The sequence below is a fragment of the Terrapene carolina genome, unplaced genomic scaffold, assembly GCF_002925995.2.
Source record: "Terrapene carolina triunguis isolate 2854851 unplaced genomic scaffold, T_m_triunguis-2.0 Scaffold68, whole genome shotgun sequence".
In the NCBI taxonomy this organism is placed as follows: domain Eukaryota; kingdom Metazoa; phylum Chordata; order Testudines; family Emydidae; genus Terrapene; species Terrapene triunguis.
The window spans coordinates 27,880,087-27,900,396 of record NW_020664419.1 but is presented as its reverse complement, the minus strand read 5'-3'; the positions used below and the strand labels follow the sequence as shown (position 1 = coordinate 27,900,396).

The 20,310-nt window shown below is 38.2% G+C and overlaps 1 protein-coding gene across 1 annotated transcript in view; it reads right to left on the bottom strand.

The window, feature by feature from the left end:
* TAFA5 (TAFA chemokine like family member 5) overlaps positions 1-19,811 on the bottom strand; it is a 304,778-nt gene extending 284,967 nt beyond the window's left edge. Inside the window, exon 1 of the mRNA XM_026648915.1 lies at positions 19,721-19,811. Within this exon, the coding sequence (XP_026504700.1) occupies positions 19,721-19,811 (91 nt within the window). The remainder of the gene's footprint in view (positions 1-19,720) is intronic.
* Positions 19,812-20,310: the final 499 nt, after the last annotated feature.

The following is a 20,310-nucleotide window of genomic DNA, read 5'->3' as shown; positions in this document are numbered from 1 at the left end:
GTAGAGGTGCGGCTATCTGGGCTGGGGGGCAGGGCTGTGCTCTGGGGAGCAAAGAGGGGCAGTGGGGCCCTGCGGCTGGGCTCTCAAGGGTAGGGTGTATTGGCTGGGGGGGGGGGGGGGGGGGGGGGGGGGCGGGGGGGGGGGGGGGGGCAGAGAAACAGGAACTGGGTTGTCATAGGTGTTTCTTTAACTCTCTGCTACTGGGGGAATTTGTGTGTTTGTCTGTATTGTTTCAGGAATACTTGATGACAGGTATTTTTAAATAAATTACCAACATAATTGAAACTGGCATGATTATGTGTGTTATTTTGACAAATAAAATTTGCAGAATTTTAAAATATTGTGCACAGAAGTTTTTTTTATTTTTTTGGTACAGAATTCTCCCAGGAGTACTAATTGAAACAGCAGAGATGATTTAAATAGAATTAATGAAACTATCTCTGTTGCAATTTAGCTAGCACCCATACTCCTCCTAGCTAGTATCTCTTTTTCAGCTTGCCTGAAAGATAGCATCTCCAGTAGCTCCCATTGCCATCAGCTAAGCCATGATATGAAGTGCCACCAACACCACTTTCTGAAGTATCCATGTACTCCTTAAAAGTCTGATACTGATGCAGCCCAACTGCACTTAGCTTGTACAATATACCTAGCAAGGTGAATAATCTTGAGTCACGTTTTCAAATGATCCATAACCTGGTATGCAACTGTCCACGTGCACTTTTCCATACCTGCAGTTGAAAAACTTTACATATACAAAACCTTGTGCATACAAAATTGTGCATATACCAAGGGAGGCTATTTCTTGAAAATGGCTCACTTATTTGATGTACTGTATTTTAAATGTTTTTCCTAGCATGGGGCAGTCACATGTACACAGAAGCTGGATTTCAATTATGTCAACATGCATAACAAAATATTATATTTTAATTAACAGTTTAACCACTTGTTTGTCATACAGCAAAGGGCAGTAAAAGGTCTCCTTGATACAAGCTTCCTGCTCAGAGATCTTCTTGTGATGTAATCTAGGGAAGAAATTTAAGGGCGCTGCAAAAGACACCGGCCAAGCCTTTAAAAAAATGAATGCATAAAGTTAGGCTCTAAAGTCTGTATTTAGATACCTGGCTGAGTTTCAAAAGTGCTGAGCATGGACCACAATGAAATCTGCTGCATGCTCTGTGCTGTAAACTTAGGCCAGGTGCCTGGAAATGGACTTGGAACCTAACTTTTGGCTCCTGCTTTTGAAAATTTTGGCCACTGAGTTCTTCTGTGGATATTGGAACCATTGCAAAGGCTGGCCAGAAAAAGCAAGAACAGAATCTGTACAATGAACTCCACCCACCCACTCCACCCTCAGAAACTAAGAAGCATCACAAACCCTAACACTTTCCACTCCAAATGCAAAGTGTGTTTCTGTCACCATATCTTCTCTAGCACAAACAAAGAGCAACTTTTTTTTTTTTTAAACCATACCAAATGAAACCACTCCACTGCACACACTTCTCCCTCTCGGGAGAAGATGAGAGAACAAACACGGGACAAATTTTAGTCATGTCACTGAATACATTACTACGTATTCAGATACTGCGGTGGTTAGCACAGTATAAGAAACTATATGGAACAGAAGAGGAGCTACCATCAAAATATTTAATAACTAAAACTGGGTTGGGAGAGGAAACCCAGCAGTACACCTACAACTAGAGGAGGGAGGGACCTAACAGCCTAATAATTGTTCTCTGGCAATTAGGTGATAAGCGCCTGTGTATAATTTTATTACTGTTAAAATACCTAGTAACGAGGACAGTCCCGTCACTCTTAAACACACATATGGAAGAGAGTTAGGCTATGTCTACACTACGGACCTTACAGTGGCACAGCTGTACCACTGCGGCTACACCGCTTTAAGGTCTTCTACAGAGCTGCTCTATGCAAGCAGGAGAGCGCTCTCCAGGTAGCATAATTAAACCACCCCCAACGAGCAGCAACAGCTATATCAGCGAGAGCATCTCCCGCCGACATAGCCCTGTCCACACCGGCGCTTTTGTTAGTGAAATTTATGTCAGTCAGGGGTGTTTTTTTCACACCCCTGACCGACAAAAGTGCTAGTGTAGACAAAGCCTTACTCAAGCCTAAAATACTCTAACCTACCAAAAGGTTGGGAAATGTTTTCTCTTGAGACATCTATGGCAGCCCAAGCTGACCCTTAATAGCTCAGACACATCATGACTCAGAAGGCCATGGATGTCAGCAAAATTAGAGACCCTAATATAATGATATTTATAATGTATTGGATAGTGTGCTTTTATAGTAAAGAAATATGTAAAAGAAACAAATAAATTATTCATGCTGCTCCCAGTCACTTAAACAAGAATCCCATGTGTTGATGGCCAGGCTGTTTAGTGGCAGTTGGGGCACATTTTAAATGCAGTAAGTTGACTCTTTCATTATCAAATGAGGCCTTGATCCTGCAAACTGCTCAATACATGGAGGCTTACTGACTTCAGTCATGCTTCACATGGGCACAGAGGGTTGTCTACACAAAGCCATGTGCAGGATTGGGACCAGAGTTTGTAATCTTCACAGTAACTTGTATGTGTTGATATTGGTCTTTCAATATGGTAACTAAGAGCATGTCTACACTACATAATTAAGTTGCCTTAAGTTGACATGCAGCCACTGCCGTAATTAATTCCAGGGCTTTGGAGCGGAGCCCGGAGCTGGAGCCCTGAGCAGCTCCGGAGCAGTGGAGCTCAGGTTTTTGCCTGGAGCTGGAGCACAGCTCCAAAGCCCTGAAATTTTTAACATTCACACTATGTTCCTTCTGTCGGCGGTGTTCGTCCTCATCAGCATGGATTTGTAAAGAACAAATCATGTCAAACCAATCTGATAGCTTTCTTCGATAGGATAACGAGTCTTGTGGATAAGGGAGAAGCTGTGGATGTGGTATACCTAGACTTTAGTAAGGCATTTGATACGGTCTCGCACGATATTCTTATCGACAAACTAGGCAAATACAATTTAGATGGGGCAACTATAAGGTGGGTGCATAACTGGCTGGATAACCGTACTCAGAGAGTTGTTATTAATGGTTCCCAATCCTGCTGGAAAGGCATAACGAGTGGGGTTCCGCAGGGGTCTGTTTTGGGACCGGCTCTGTTCAATATCTTCATTAACGACTTAGATATTGGCATAGAAAGTACGCTTATTAAGTTTGCGGATGATACCAAACTGGGAGGGATTGCAATTGCTTTGGAGGACAGGGTCATAATTCAAAATGATCTGGACAAATTGGAGAAATGGTCTGAGTTAAACAGGATGAAGTTTAACAAAGACAAATGCAAAGTGCTCCACTTAGGAAGAAAAAATCAGTTTCACACATACAGAATGGGAAGAGACTGTCTAGGAAGGAGTACGGCAGAAAGGGATCTAGGGGTTATAGTGGACCACAAGCTAAATATGAGTCAACAGTGTGATGCTGTTGCAAAAAAAGCAAACATGATTCTGGGATGTATTAACAGGTGTGTTGTTAGCAAGACACGTGAAGTCATTCTTCCGCTCTACTCTGCTCTGGTTAGGCCTCAGCTGGAGTATTGTGTCCAGTTGTGGGCACCGCATTTCAAGAAAGATGTGGAGAAATTGGAAAGGGTCCAGAGAAGAGCAACAAGAATGATTAAAGGTCTGGAGAACATGACCTATGAAGGAAGGCTGAAAGAATTGGGTTTGTTTAGTTTGGAAAAGAGAAGACTGAGAGGGGACATGATAGCAGTTTTCAGGTATCTAAAAGGGTGTCATAAGGAGGAGGGAGAAAACTTGTTCACCTTAGCCTCTGAGGATAGAACAAGAAGCAATGGGCTTAAACTGCAGCAAGGGAGGTCTAGGTTGGACATTAGGAAAAAGTTCCTAACTGTCAGGGTGGTTAAACACTGGAATAAATTGCCTAGGGAGGTTGTGGAATCTCCATCTCTGGAGATATTTAAGAGTAGGTTAGATAAATGTCTATCAGGGATGGTCTAGACAGTATTTGGTCCTGCCATGCGGGCAGGGGACTGGACTCGATGACCTCTCGAGGTCCCTTCCAGACCTAGAATCTATGAATCTATGAATCAGGAGTGCTTGCACCGATTTAACTGACAGTGTGGGGCACTGACAGCTGGAGCCCTGTCCCCCCGGGCTGACAGACGTCAACCTAACTCTGTAGCGTAAATAAATGTTAATATGGCAATTTAAATGAATTGTGGGGCCACACTGTAAACTTCTTACTCACGGTGGGTTTGTCCACACTAGAAAAGAGGCTGGGTTGTGTTGCTCACCACAATCTTTTCCCTACCATTAGATGCCTTTTTTTTCTATTCAGCTGGTCAAGGTCTGCAATAGGATTAAAGTGTTAACCACATTCACACTAAGGAAAAGGTCACAGTGATATAGTTAGCTAGCATATCCCCACCTAACCTCCATCTCTGTTCTAATACAAAGAGGCCCAGGAATGAGCAATTTATCACACAAATACTTCTATTGGATAGGAATTCATAGTTTGGCTTGATAATTGCTAAGCTATTTAACAAAATAAATATAAAAGTATGTTGTATAGTACAACACAGTTGTTTTGTTAATTATACTGAAAATTTACAGTGTTCTTTCCTGTTATTCTAAAGTAATTTCAGAGAACAAAAATGTATGTTCTGTATTTTGATACATGCTATCATGTCTCAATCTACTATGGAATTGCTTTCATTTAGTTAAGGAATCTACTTTCCCACAGATATATGTGCACCAGCAGCTCCCATTACAGTTAATGGGCATTATGTGCCTACTGACAGCAGAATAGATACCTTAGGCCACATATTAGTAAGTGATAGCATTAGAAATAATCTTATAGAGATGATATATTTTCTAATTTGACTTTCATCATCTTAATGAGTGTCAAAGAGGAGAGGCTTACAAACCCCATCCTCTCATGAAACTAAAATCATTTTTCAAACTACTTGTTAAAATAATCATACCAAATACTGATTTTTTTCAATATTTTTTTAAACCATAATTGTTAAAATATACACAATTTTAGGGGATGCAATTAATTTTGTGAACAATTATCAATCTTCATCTTGAAGAGATTGCCAGTGAGAGTTCAGCAAAGCAACAAAAGCCAATAAAACAAATACAACGTAGTAAGACTACATGAAAAATAAAATGCAGGATTGTGTTTGGCCCATGTCTGAATGCACAAGGAAAGGGGAAAAGGCACAAGGAGCTTTTCCCTTGTTGCACCTCCATGCAAGGAACAGGCACAATCCCAGGCGTTACACTTTCTGGGACAGACAGCTCCTTTTTAAATCAATAGCAAAAATTTCCACTAATTTCAATAGGGCCGGAGCAAGCCCTGAGTGCAAGGGCTCCAATGGCAGTGCTAGAAAGCTGAAAAAGGGAGGGATGAACATGTGGAGGAAAGGTAGGGTGACCAGACGTCCCGATAAAATCGGGACCGTCCTGATATTTAGGTGTTTGTCCCGTGTCCCGATCGATCTTTGTTGTTGTTTTTTGCTCCGCCGGCAGACCCTCCCCGCCCCCCATGTGTCCCGATATTTTCTTCCTCTCATCCGGTCACCCTAAGGAAAGGAGACCATGGACATGTCACCCCCACCACCCTGCCTACACCAGCCAAGAAAGATGACCCAACACACATGCTGTACAGCACCTTTTTAAAGAAGATGGCAGCAGCCATGTTCTCCCAGTGGTTACTGAAGCTGCCTCACAATGCTTCTGGGAGCTCTCCAAACTGACTATTCTCTAGTACCAGCCACATGTTTCGCCCAAGCCCTTGTGAGACAGCACATATATACTGTTCTCCTAAGCAGCCAGTTGGTAACCTGCAAATGTCCGCATTCTAAAGGGACAAGGTGGGTAAGGTAATATCTTTTATTAGACCAACTTCTGTTGGTGAAAGAGACAAGGTTTCGAGCTAACACAGAGCTCTTCTTCAGGTATCTCTAATATCCTAGTACAGAGGTTCTCGCAACAAATTTTTTGGTGGCCTCAGAGTGTGGCCATCAACTCTTGCTGTCTATACCAAGTAAGGTATTTACAGATATTATTCTAGACAGAACAAAGAAAGAGGTAGTTTCAAAGTTACAACAAGAACAGGCAAGGTTCAGTCAGGAGAAATCATGTTTGATTTGTGTTTGGATCACATAGGAATCCTAAGTATCATCATAGAACTGTCAATCAAATGGCAGTCACCACTTCATATAAATGTTATAGATTTCAAAAAAAGCCTTTGATACAGTGGATAGAAGAGTTTTATAGAAGCTGCCACACAACACCATGGAATTCCTCAGAAATTTGAAAGTATGATTCAGAGCTTATGACATGCCAATAGATAACAGCAAATTGACTAAGCCATTCAAGATTACTCCAGGCATCAGACAAGGATGTCTTACATTCAGCCATGATATTTTTACTGGTAGTAGATTGGATAATGAGAAAGGCCACAGAACAACCAAGGGGAATACAATGATTAACTTTCACACAGAAGTAAGAGGAGCTTGACTGTGCAGGTGACATTAACTTGCTATGCCACACCCACAGAGACTTGCAAACAAGAACAAATAATCTCCAGGCCTATGCACAATTAGAGTTGAAAATCAACACCAAGAAAACTAAAACCATGAATATCAGCAGACAACAACAACAAAAAACCTTCCGAAAACTCTGTGGGACTGTCATTGAAGAGGTTTGATCTTTCACATACACCTCTAACTCAATATAACACTGTCCTCGGGAGCCAAAAAAATCTTACCACGTTATAGGTGAAACCGCGTTATATTGAACTTGCTTTGATCCACCGGAGTGCTCAGCCCCGCCCCCCCGGAGCACTGCTTTACTGCGTTATATCCGAATTCGTGATATATCAAGTCGCGTTATATTGGGGGTAGAGGTGTATCTTGTACTTACAATGCTGCCTGCCAACAGGTGGAACAGAAAAAGACTGTAAGACCAGAATAGCAAAAGCCAGACAAGCCTTTACAACTCTAAAGCCCAGCGGAGAAACAGAAATCTTGCCCTCCACTCCAAACTTTGATTTTACAATAATGTTAAATATTCAATCTTATTACATGGTGTTGAAACTTGGGGATTTAAGACTTTACTATCTGAAATCCAAGTGTTCCTGAACTGTCTTATGCAAATCCTCAATATCAGATGGCCAGGGGCGGGGGGGGGGAAAAACAACAACCCACCAGTGAAGAACTCTGAAGGACAAAACAGAAACGAATAGGATAGGAAATTACAGAACAAAAATGGAGATGGCTAAGACATATATGGAGGAAAGACACGAACAACATAGCATGGAATGGAACCCCCAGAGAAAGAGGCAATAAGGAAGACCAAGGATAATTTGGAAACACACAACAGAAGCAGAATTGAAAGCCATCAAAACGACACCAGAAGAAGCCAAGAATGCAGCAGAAGACCGGCAAAGATGGAAACCAGTGGTGAAGGCTCAATGTTCCAATGGAAAGGAGAGGCATAAGAGAGGAAGAATAGACACTGGTATGTGGGCTGCCTGCCCCCTATCTCCAGGGCTCAGCAGGGACCTCTCTCCATCGCTGCAAGAGATTGGTGGGTAGGAAAGAAAAAGAAGTGAGCATAAATTCAGGGACTTTGTTCACTCCGAGTCTCCCCCTTCCCAGCAGAATGAGGTTGCATATTCTCTTATACAGGTGATGTAGGGCAGAAGGAGAGCACTTCAAGTGGGCAAGGGCTGTGAAGGAGTTGGATTGTGGTAGCTGGACAGAGGGAAGAGGGTAAGGGGTGCAGCTTATGTGGAAGGGAAACTGGGCAGAAATTGTAACTCACAACTTCTGTTGTTCTATTTGTTTACTTGTTTATCTATTTCTGCTTGTCTGTATTGTCTTTTAAACTGTAAACTCTTTGGAGCAATAACCTAGTCTAGATTTGCACAGTGCCTTTTTCTCCTTTCAGTGAAGATGCTTAACAGTTATTAACATTAATGGCATATTTTTTCGTTATTCGGGTTTTATCATAATTGATACATTTATACTCTGTCAGTAAATCATAAAAAGGAAAAGATGCAGAAAAAACAGGCATACTATTCTATACAACAACAGAAAACAAATGAAAATCAATACACAGTAAAGTAATTGCTATCTTTCAAAAACTGACTTGGATTCTTATGAATATTAAGGCATCATCATTTCATAAAATAAGTTAAAGCAGACTCTGGTACAATCTCTCTCTCTCTATATATATATATATATTTATAGCCAAGCATACAAAAATGCTTACAACAACAATTACAGGATCTTTACACAATACATGAAGCCAAAAAGCCTTCACTTTATCTACCAACATCTACTTTAAAAAAAAAAAAAAAAACACCAAAAGGCTCAGTCCATTTTCCCCCCTAGAGATGGAATAAAATGTTAAGCAAGAACAGATAATTAATGAGAGATGAAGATGCACAGCAAGAGAAAATACCCTCACAATTATTTGAGTCCAACATCATTTAGTTAATAGGAGTAAACAAGAGGATATTCAAGCAGCAGCCATTTCAAAACAACTGTTCAGTATTCTTGTGGTCATACTGTATTCTCAGATCCACTACAAACATCTCTAAAATGTATATTAAGTTAAACAACTGAAGGGCTAACAATAGGTTCTTCCTTTAGGGCTGTAAGATCCCACAGCAAGCATGGTGCAGAGAGAATTAGATTGTGATAATTTACTACTGTAAAAACTCTAGCACGAAACAAAAAGGGACTACACAGAGACTATATCATACAACATCGGTGTCCTGATTTATCACTACCTTCAGGAGAGCAACAGGACTCTGAAATGTGGGTATAGTCTTTGATAAAGTGGAAGGCAACAGGTACAAAATATTACTCATTTACTTTTAAAAGCATTACAACTTCCTGTATTTAAAAAAAAAAAAAAGTTACTGCTGCCACAAGGAAGCAGTAACTAGCACCCAGCCACCTCCACACTTTGGAGTACAATTATATCAATCAGTGGCTGTAGCACAGTTAAATATACCAACAAAAGATGGCTATGTGGCCTTCACTGAGGAAAAGGTTCCAGATTATTTCAGCTTTTCTCTTGTTGCAAGGACTTGCAGTGGACTTTGGTGCTGCTAGGTGGTAGCCACTGTTTTCCAGCAGGTCACCTGGAAGCACAAGTTTCTAATCCTTTTAGCATACTTTTTCATGCTTTTGAAATCTCTACACACTTTCACATAAAGTAGATGGCATTGTTATCATTTTTTATACAGCATCAGGGTGCCACATACTTTACTGGCAGCTATAAAGAGGTCACTCATTAGCTAATCCAGTTTAGGGAGAAGCATCAAGTCAGCTGTTTGCATTTCTCCTCCTGTCCTGGGGCTTGTTATGTCCTAGATATAATATACTTTAGAGCAGCCTTATGGCTACTCTAAAGTAGGCTGGCTATGGCCTTAAAATGCTGGTATGCTAGGTAGGGATTGCCAAACTGCAGCCTTCCTCCCTGGCAGTAAGAAATCCCAGTCAATTACACTTTTTCTGATTCCAATACATGAAAAGGAATGGAGATGAAGCAAGGGTGAGGATATGTGCTAAAGTCTCTATCCCAAAGAGTGAACAAACTAAATGGTTCTTAAGACAAGGTCCCTTATCTTGCATTAGGACATACTTTTAAAAAAAAAAAAAAAAAAAAGCATGAATCACCATATGTGCACTTCCTCTGCTTGTTATCCCAGAGACCCAAAAGTAGTATGATTAGGCCAAGAAGTCATTTATAACAAAATATTGAAGATGTTTTGCATGTTCTTATATGCTATGCTCTCTCCTAAACAGCTCTGGACTCCGTTTTGGCAAAATAACATTAATTAAAAACTGACTTTGGATGGAATGAATCACAGAAAGAACTGATCCATTCTCAGTACAGTGTTTTCATCTGACAAATACTATCTTGATCGTACACCTTTCACGTTATGACAAAAAATTCAAAACGCACGCAAGAGCACATATGAGCATGACAACTGCTTTTACAGAACATTTCAATACATCCATATTATTTTTTCCATTATACATATGTGGGATTAGCTGTTTGATGTTGCCACTTCAAACAAGCATTGTTCATCCCTCTTCAGAATGTTAACAAGAATTAATATGAAGATCTATGTTGTGTCCAGTAAAGAAATTAGTTATATATTTATAAAATGCCAAAGATAATATGAAATGAATAGGCAGACCATTCTGTGTTGGCTTTCCAGGAAAAGACACAGGATAGACACAAACATGCTTAAACAGAAATCCATATATAGACAAATAATATGATTTTGCATTGCAAATGGTATCTTAGACTCACCAAATCTTCAGAGCATAAGGTTACTTTTTAAGCAAGATGGATTTTTGTCTTCCTGCCAAAGGCAGGCAATGTACCAGACCAGAGGGATCATTGCTCTGATCCTGTATAGAAAATCATATGTACAGATTTACAGTTAAAACTAGGGCTGTCAAGCTATTAAAAAAATTAATTGCACAGTTAAACAATAATAGAATACCATTTATTTAAATATTTTTGGATGTTTTTTACATTTTCAAATATATTGATTTCAATTACAACACAAAATTCAAAGTGTACATTGCTCAATTTATATTTTTTATTACAAGTATTTGCACCGTAAAAAAACAATAGTATTTTTCAATTTACCTAATACAAGTACTGTAGTGCAATCTCTTTATCACAAAAGTTGAACTTACAAATGTAAAATTATGTACAAAAAAACCTGCATTCAAAAACAAAACAATGTAAAATTTTAGAGCCTACAAGTCCACTCAATCCTACTTCTTGTTCAGCCAATCGCTCAGACAAAACAAGTTTGTTTACATTTTCAGGAGATAATGCTGCCCTCTTCTTATTTACAATGTCATCAGAAAGTGAGAACAGGCGTTCTCGTGGCACCGTTGTAGCTGGCGTCGCAAGATATTTACGTGCCAGATGCTCTAAAGATTAATATGTCCCTTCATGCTTCAACCATCATTCCAGGGGACATGCATCCATGCTGATGACGGGTTCTGCTCAATAATAATCCAAAGCACTGTGTACCGATGCATGTTCATTTTCATTTCTGACTCAGATGCCACCAACAGAAGGTTGATTTTCTTTTTTGGTGGTTCAGGTTCTATAGTTTCTGCATTGGAGTGTTGCTCTTTTAAGACTTCTGAAAGCATGCTCCACACCTCATCCCTCTCAAATTTTGAAAGGCACTTCAGATTCTTAAATCTTGGGTTGAGTGCTGTAGCTATCTTTAGAAATCTCACATTGGTACCTTCTTTACGTTTTGTTAAATCTTCAGTGAAAGTGTTCTTAAAATGAACAACATGTGCTGGGTCATCATCTGAGACTGCTGTAACATGAAATATATAGCAGAATGCAGGTAAAACAGACCAGGGGACATGCAATTCTCCCCCAGGGAGTTCAGTCACAAATTTAATTAACACATTATTTTTTTAAAACAAGCTTCAGCAGCATGGAAGCACGTCCTCTGGAATGGTGACCGAAGCATGAAGGGGCATACGGATGTTTAGCATATCTGGTACGTAAATACCTTGCAATGCCGGCTACAAAAGTGCCATGCAAATGCCTGTTCTCACTTTCTGGTGACATTGTAAATAAGAAGAGGGCAGCATTATCTCCTGAAAATGTAAACTTGTTTGTCTGAGCGATTGGCTGAACAGGAAGTAGGACTAAGTGGACTTGTAGGCTCGAAAGTTTTACATTGTTTTATTTTTTGAGTGCAGTTATTTAACAAAAAAAAATCTACATTTGTAAGTTACACTTTCACAACAAAGAGATTGCACTACAGTATTTGTATGAAGTGAATTGAAAAATACAATTTCTTTTATCATTTTTACATTGCAAATATTTGTAATCAAAAAGAATGTACTCTGATTTCAATTACAGCACAGAATACTATATATATTAAAATGTAGAAAAACATCCAAAATATTTAATAATTTTAAATTGGTATTCTATTGTTTAACAGTGTGATTAAAACTACAATCATGATTTTTTTAATCATACTAATTTTTAGTTAATCGCGTGAGTTAATGGCGATTAATCAAGAGCCCTAGTTAAAACACTCACCACATTGCGCTTCATTAACCAAAAGCATGGAGTTGCAAGCAACACCCCACAACAAGACCTACCAAGTAAAGGGCACTGTCCTAAACAAGTTTCAGTTATACCAGTGTACTCTGTCTCATCTGTCTGTAATTTTCTCCACCTTTTAGATTGGAGAGGGCAGGGTGGCATAAGGATAGAAGCACATTTAGTCAACCACAGTGGAACACATGGGCTGGGGTTACTGGACAATGGGGTGGGAAGGAGAGAAGGGACATTAAGATGCACTCTTTTTTTGTAAATATAGCTAACAAGACATGCATTTTGCAGGGTTTTCTTGTATTTTAACTATCTAATTAAACTAGGCTCTTCAAGGAAGTGAAGACTTTTTATTCTGCATTTGTACAGTGCCTAGCACAATGGGGGTCCTAACTCTAACAGGGTGTGTAGGTACTACATTATGAATAACAACAACCACCAACAGATTGTGCCGTCCTTTTGGTCACAGAGGTATGAAATTTTAATATTAAGCATATGAGCCATCAAAAAAGCAGAATGACTCCCAAAGGTTTCAGTTTTTAGCTCTAAAACCACCTAGCATTTTTGCAAATATTTTCTTAGCTGCTGTAGGTCTAAAGTGTATGGATGGCATTTTCTTGGTGTCCCCTTTTATATTACATTAAAGGTCTCAATAAGCATAAACCGTAATTGTCTTCCAACTTCATCCTTTTAATAATCAAAGTCATGATCAAATGTGTACACCAAAAATCAAATAATATTCTTCTTCCTAGATTTGTGCAACATAATATTATTAGGAGGAAATCAGACAGTAGGTGCAGGGGATGGTAGAAATCTGATGGAGCTAGATCACGAGAAGTAGCCCTTTGCACCATCTATAGCGTGCTTCTTCTGTGTCTAGACACAAATACCTTTCATTTTAAATAGTCTATTAACAATATTACAAGACTGTGTTTCATTACTGTTTCAACAGATAATTATTTTTTGGGTAAAGAAAAAGACTCCCCCTATTGGTATATTTTGGCACACCTACATCAAGTGTAAAACCCATGGTGAAAGGAAATTAAAGGATATTTTATAATGCCTGGTATGGGTAGCATCTTTTAACAGCTGTACATTTTCCTCCTCTTCCTTTTTTTTGTTTTTGTTTTTGTTATTTAGAAACTTGGACACTATACTTAAAATTTTATCTTGTTTCTAAGCAGGCTCTTCTATTTTCAGTCATACTGGGCTAACTGTCAAACATTCAAGAGATTGCGTTTCTGTTAGTTGTATTTAGCTAATTTCTCATACATGTAACTATAGTAAATCTTAAGATAAAAAGCTATTTTGATTGCCTTTCAAAATTTCTTTCCCACTCTAATACTCATTCAAGCTCAATTTGTTCTAAGGATGAAGTCTGTTGCCTGGCTAAGAAGCTTAATACTCCTCTTACTTTACATGTCCCACTGTAATCTGGTGACATTCCGGTTCATCTGTGCTTCTCTGCATGCAATGCAGTCTTTGTATACACACAAGCATGACACAAGAGACCACAAGCAATTATAATTCAGCATGTTAAATGTGACAAAACCCAGAAAAGCAAGAAAATATATAGCTAAGACATGTCCTTAACTCAGGTTCATTGTACATATGTAACATAGGCAACACATCTGGTATAGAAGATATCTTACTGTTTGGAGACCCAGGTACCTCTCGAGTACAAAAGGGGAAACTGAAGAGAGTTTCCACTGCATAGCCAAATTCCTTTCATATTCCTTTTCTTCAATTGTTTATAAACATGTATATGTTAATTTTTGAAGACTAAAGGGAAAAAAAAAAACCTCAGAGAAGGGCAAGATAGTTGACACAATGGACCATAATGGCTTGTTCATAGTATATATAGTCTATTGGGTAATTTTTAATTTATATAAGTGCTTCTCATTATAGCAGCTATATGAAGTATACAGATAATCTTAAATGTGTGTTACTTATTCCATTGTAATGGCATCTGAAATTACAATCTATCATATAAAACACATTTCAACTCATTCCAACAAACTTTTGGGGTTAATATACCCAAAGCGCTTTGGAAATTGATACATAGATCTTTTCCCTAAAACTTTTTTACAATATTTACCAGTCTCACCTACTGTATGAGACTATGGGTTTATATGAGCTGCAATTAAAAAAAAAATAGCTATGAAAAATCTGAAGTGTGTAGATATTTTTAAAGGTTAAAATGTTTTTAACTCTCAAAATAACAAGGCATTGTCTTCATTTTTGAGAAGTTTGCAAAAAAAATTAAGTTATAAGAACACAAAATAAAATAAATAAAGCATTTTTGCGTAGCCCTATAACTTCAAATGTTAAACACTGTTTGTAAAAAGGGATAAAATTAGGACATATATGTCAAACTTCTGCCCAAAGCAAATTATTATGGCAGTTATAAACAGAGACAATTGAAACATAATTTAAGTGCTAACAGTCCCTTAAACACAACAGCATTGATTATTAAAATTCAGTTTGTATTTGACAGAAAAATGTCTACACCAATTTAACCAATAATAGTTAGCTCTTCATAAGAAAACATAAAGTAGTAATAATCACAGAAGAAATGCTGAAAAGAAGATTTTCTACATGTACAAATGGGGTACATTTACAGTATATAATGAAACAATTATGTCCCATTGACACTACAATTCTGTATTATACCCACAAAAACAGGAATTGGCCACTAAAATGTCTTCCTTAAATTTGTTCTGTTTAGGTGCTGCAGCATATATGCAAAATCACTTCATTCTATACAGATTGAATTCTTATAGTATCTAAGCACAACAGGTTAAGAATGGTGTTTCAGACTCTGAATTCCGTTGCTTTTTGTGGTTTAAGTAAGTGACACTGTATGAGTGTTGCTTCTGCGCAGTTTAAGCGCCCAAAACAGTGTCATGCCATTCTAATCTGTCAAACCATCCACAATCCTTAATATAGGAAACATTTTCCAAAAGGAAACAATATTTTATAAATCTAGGTCTTAATTAGATCTGATATTCTTAGGTTAAACAAAAACATCAAAATAAAGAAATTACTGTGCAAACACATACTGCTTTGTGCATATCACTGTAGTTACCCACTAATTAGGCTACTTTTTATAAATTATACAAAGGCACAATCTGAAAATGTATTCTCTACCTTTTCTCATAATTACCATCATAACTGTGAATAGTTAAAATTAATTACTAAATGAAAGGGTTATTTCTTTTTGGAGGGGGAGAGAGATTCTTCCCAATTCATTCATACAATATTCCTCAACTTGTGACATTCAATGAGAAGCAGCTTTGCTTCTCATTGAAAAAAATCTTAAGTGATTATAAAGAGAAGATTACCAATTTAAAAATTAGACACAGTCAATATCATTCCCTACTTTTAGTCCTCTATACTGATTGTACAATGTTTTAAATTTTAACTCCTCTTCAAACTGACTAGAATATGTTAAACTGATTTGTACAAAGATCAGACAGGCATGGGACTGCGATTATATATCACAATACCCTTTTCTTGGTTCACAGCTCTATTCATCTTTTTGAAACACTGAAAGACAGATTGGACATAGGGGAACGGATTAGCCACAGGATGACCTGTATTTCCACACAAAAGCCTAAGTGTGGAAAAATGGCACCCTGTGTCACCCATTCTTCACTTCCTGAAAAAAACATATTCATGAAAATGGCCATTTAAAGAGCTCTTTCCCACTCATCTCAGAACAAAATGTTCATTGTTTTTTTTTACATCATGTTGAGTGTACAACAATGTAAACTACTATTAAGTTACCTTAATTATGTAACCTATATAAAAATAATTTAAACTGAAATGGGATATTTTAAGTGGCATGAGTTCAGCAAAGCACAACAACAGAAAATTTACAGTTTGCAAACTCTACACTACATAGGAGGGTGCTATATTTCAACTATCTATCAATGTGACTGAATGTTTATTTGCTTTTAAAAATAATCTTAGCTGGATACTATTCGTTTATTTTAATCAAAGTTCTGAATTCTATATGCTATGTTTTCAAATTGAAATTATAAAAATATTTTGTACTAATATGTAATATATGGTTACCATGAATCGGTAAAATCACTATCTTCCTGCTACTCACTTTGAATTAAATACAGAAAAAAGATGTGATGACTGTAAAAACTGGGCAAGTTTAATCTTGAGAAGAAAAGACTGAGGGACGACCTGATAACAGTTTTCAAATATGTTACAGGCTGTTATAAAAGGGAATGGTGATCAATTGTTCTCTATGTCAACGGACAGTAAGACAATAAGAAACAGACTTCATCTGCAGCAAAGGAGATTTAGGTTAGATATTAGGAAAAACTTTCTAACTATAAATGTACTTAAGTTCTGGAATAGGCTTCCAAGGGATGTTGTGGAATTCCCATTACTGAAGGTTTTAAGAACAGTTTGGACAAACACCCATCAGGGACAATCTAGGTTTACTTGGTCCTGCCTCAGCACTGGAGGCTAGACCCAGAGGACCTCTTGAGGTCCTTTCCAGCCCTCTATTTGTATGATCCTATGCAGCATTTTCAAGGAACTGTTATATGTAAATTTTATGATACGTTCTATCACCAATGGTCTCTAGAAATGACAATAAAAACTAAATATAACTTGTACACAACATACATGTACCATATAAGAAAAGAAAAATTAGACCTTTACTTAATTTTATATAACTTTTTTGTAATTCAGGTATCTTCTTACACACAATATAGAGAATTGGAGTATGTGTCATTTGTACTGTCAGACTGTTTCAGAGATATGCTATCGAGTAGTTTGATCAGGCTAGACAAACTGGCAACCCACTTGGTTGCTGTTCTGAGGAGAGATTAATTTGACAGCCCATAAGAAATGATCAAATGAAGGTACCTTAGCATTTAACTGAGGATTTTGGCTACATACCTGGGCCACAAACAATGGACCCAAGCTGTCCACAGGACTCTGATGTGCAATAAACTTAAATTCACCAGTTGCCAATAAATCAGTGTTTCAATATTATTATTTGGATTCAGACATTCTATTCTGTAACATTTCTGACTTTTTTTTTAATTAAAACAATTGCACTATCAGAAGCAAGTCTCAGATGTTCTGAAGACAGGTAGAAGTAATCTGTCAAATGTATTCCATTGATGTATGTTCAGTAAACAAACATACTGGTATGGTAGGGAGAAGATGAATGTTCTGAAGGGGAAGTTGTTTGTTTTCCTCACTTTTTCCATGCTAACAAATGGTTTTTTTTCCTCCCACCCGTTTAAAAAAAAAGTTAATTTTCCAATAAAAAAGAAAAGGGAATTTTTATTCCTTTAGGCAAAATGAACACATGTAGGTGGTTTTTTTTAATAGAAACCCAAAACACTACCTAATGTTTCTCCTTCCCCTAAATAAATAAATTCATCTCAATACATCTACACATAAAAACAGATCAGCCGATTAGTGATGGGGGGTAGGGAAGGGAGCTGTGCAAGACATGGAGAAACTATATGGAGTTTTACCCAATCCTATTAAACTGTACAATGTTATCACTCAAACTGCAGTGCAGAACACATACAGTGTTGAATGTGAATGTTATTAAAAAAAAGTCAAAATGCTAATATTAAGATTAACCAAAATAAATGCATTCAGGCTGAGAGCTAATATGATACAAACAATCCAGACTTACACTCTTTATACAGCTCTGTGTGTGTGTCTATTAAAAAAATGGGATGAAAATACTTTTGTCCACAGAAATACACAAACAGGCACAGTTAATAAATTACCCTACAGGCTCTGAAGCACATCAGTTTCATCTAGTCATTTCACAACAGAAGGACCATAAATATTGGTGGAGAAAATAATGCAAAATGTGCTAAAATACTTGGTTGGGTGGTCGCTGATCCCTTCATTAAAAAAGAAAAAGAAAATGCAATTGGTAGTTAATCTTTTTGGCCAACAATGCTAAAGAATACTTTCTTTTAAACTGTTATAAAGCCCTCCTTCTTATCAGATTATTTACAGTAATGAAGGTGTCAAAATATAGTAGTGAAAGACAGCATAAAATTGCAAAACATGAAGGCAAATACAAACAAAATTAGCTTGAAATGAATGGCAATATATTCTTTTTTCCACAATGTCTTTAAAAGAGTTCCCTAATTAGGCAGAAAATATATGAACCTGCTATTATGCTAATTTGTTTGAATATTAAATTAATGAATATCTGGGAGGCATTATACACATAACACAATTAAAGCATCTGTAGACCTCTTACAAGAGAAATCTTTGGCTAACGTCTTAGTGTAGGTAGCTATATAAATAGCTCTTCTCCCACAACTAACCAAATCAACCCTGATGCTTTCTTAGTTTACAAATGCTTTACCAAATGTACAGTACTTCCTGGACTGACTCATGTAAATTACACACCAATAAAGATCTTCCAGCGGCTGCAACACTGTCACTCTGACCAATCTTGAGTGAAACTTTGTCCCAATCACACAGGACTTGCTTCACATTTGGTACAGCAAACACCCTAACCTACGCTGGTTGTCACTGTTCAGTCAAGTACTGAGATATTTAGTAACGTGCACTAAAAAAAAAAAACACAGCTTGGATCCCAAAACACAATCAAGTAAATTGCAAGCGTTTTGACAACGTTGCGTGGTTTACAAAGCAGCAGCAGATCTCATTCCCCTTGCCCCACCCCCGCCACAAAAAAAATGTATGCACCCCTAACTCATTAAGCTCCCATCTTCACACTGCGTTTGTATCACGAATAACCAACTGAATCATTATTTCAGCAGAAAAAATGGGTTAGTTTCCTTGAGGAGGAAAAGGGGGGGGAAGGGGAGGGGGCGGGGGAGAAACTGAACCGAAGGTTTCCTTCGCCGAGAAACGTCCTGTATCCACTTAACCAGAATGCATCTTACATTTTTTGTTTCCTTAAGGAAACAAAACATTTTCTCCGCTGATTTGTGATGGTGATTTTCTGAATACAGCAATGGAAAAAACAAGAACCCTGGAACCATGCAAAAGGCCTCTGCCAGTTTTAGGGCAGCGAGGAGGAAAAGGAAGGAGCCGAATGCCCAGAATTTGCTCTGCCCTGCCCTTTCCACAGAACTTTAGTGCCATCTATTGAAAATATACCGAATTTAAAAAGAAAAAAAATGAGCCACCTATTGATTTGATATAAAAATAAGACATTTACTTGTGGGGGTTTTTTGATTTATTAATATTCAAACGATGACTAGTGATCCTCGGTCTTCCTAATAGCAGAAAATCTTGTCCATGCGCTAAAATATCTTATTAAAGCCATGAGACATTAAAGCTGAGAGAATGCACACATTATGTGTGTGTTTGTGTATATATAAAAATATAAAAATCAGGAACGCAAACCTACATCTAGCTACCTTCTAAATAAAAACGAGCGGTTTCAAAAGGGGGGGGGGGAATACAGTAGAGCCAATGCTGTAGCTAGAACATACTGGAAACAATAAAAAAAAATTAAGGCACCTAGTAAGAGACCTTCGCGCTGAAAGAACAGGGTACGTAGACATGCAGATATAATTACCTTCTTTAAGGAACTGTGAGTGGATGACAAATATAAGAAAACAGCAGATAGCTGCTCCTGCTAATGCCCATAAAGCTTTCAAGAGCTGCATCTCGGTTTGAAACTCAGTAAAGACCCAGAAAGTCACACAATGAATTTCCACAGCGATGCATCAACGTTTCCCCTTTTGCGCCAGGCTCGGCTGCTCCCCAAGCAGTAACCACACTTCCGAGAGAGAGCGAGCGCTCAGGGTTTGGGGAGGGGGGGTGAGGGGATTTACAACAAAGTCTCAAGCAGCAGCAGCACCATGATCTTCTTATGGACAGCAGCACAGAGGAAGCTGGGTCTGGGATCCATGAATCAGCTTTCTGTTTCCTCGTGAGTTGAGCAGCATTGAGGGTTGGGGAGGGAGTGAGGGAAGCAAATCTGGGCAGAATTGCGCAATAGCTCCCACACTGCTCCGGTGGGGGCTGTTTTTGCTGCTGCTGCTGGTGGTGGTTCAGTGACTGCTCCGGCTCAGCAGTGCTGGGAATGCGGGAGCCAGGCTTATCTTTCTGGGGCTCCGGGGAAGCCAGTGCACCATCGCCCGGCTTGCTGGGTTACCTGTCCGG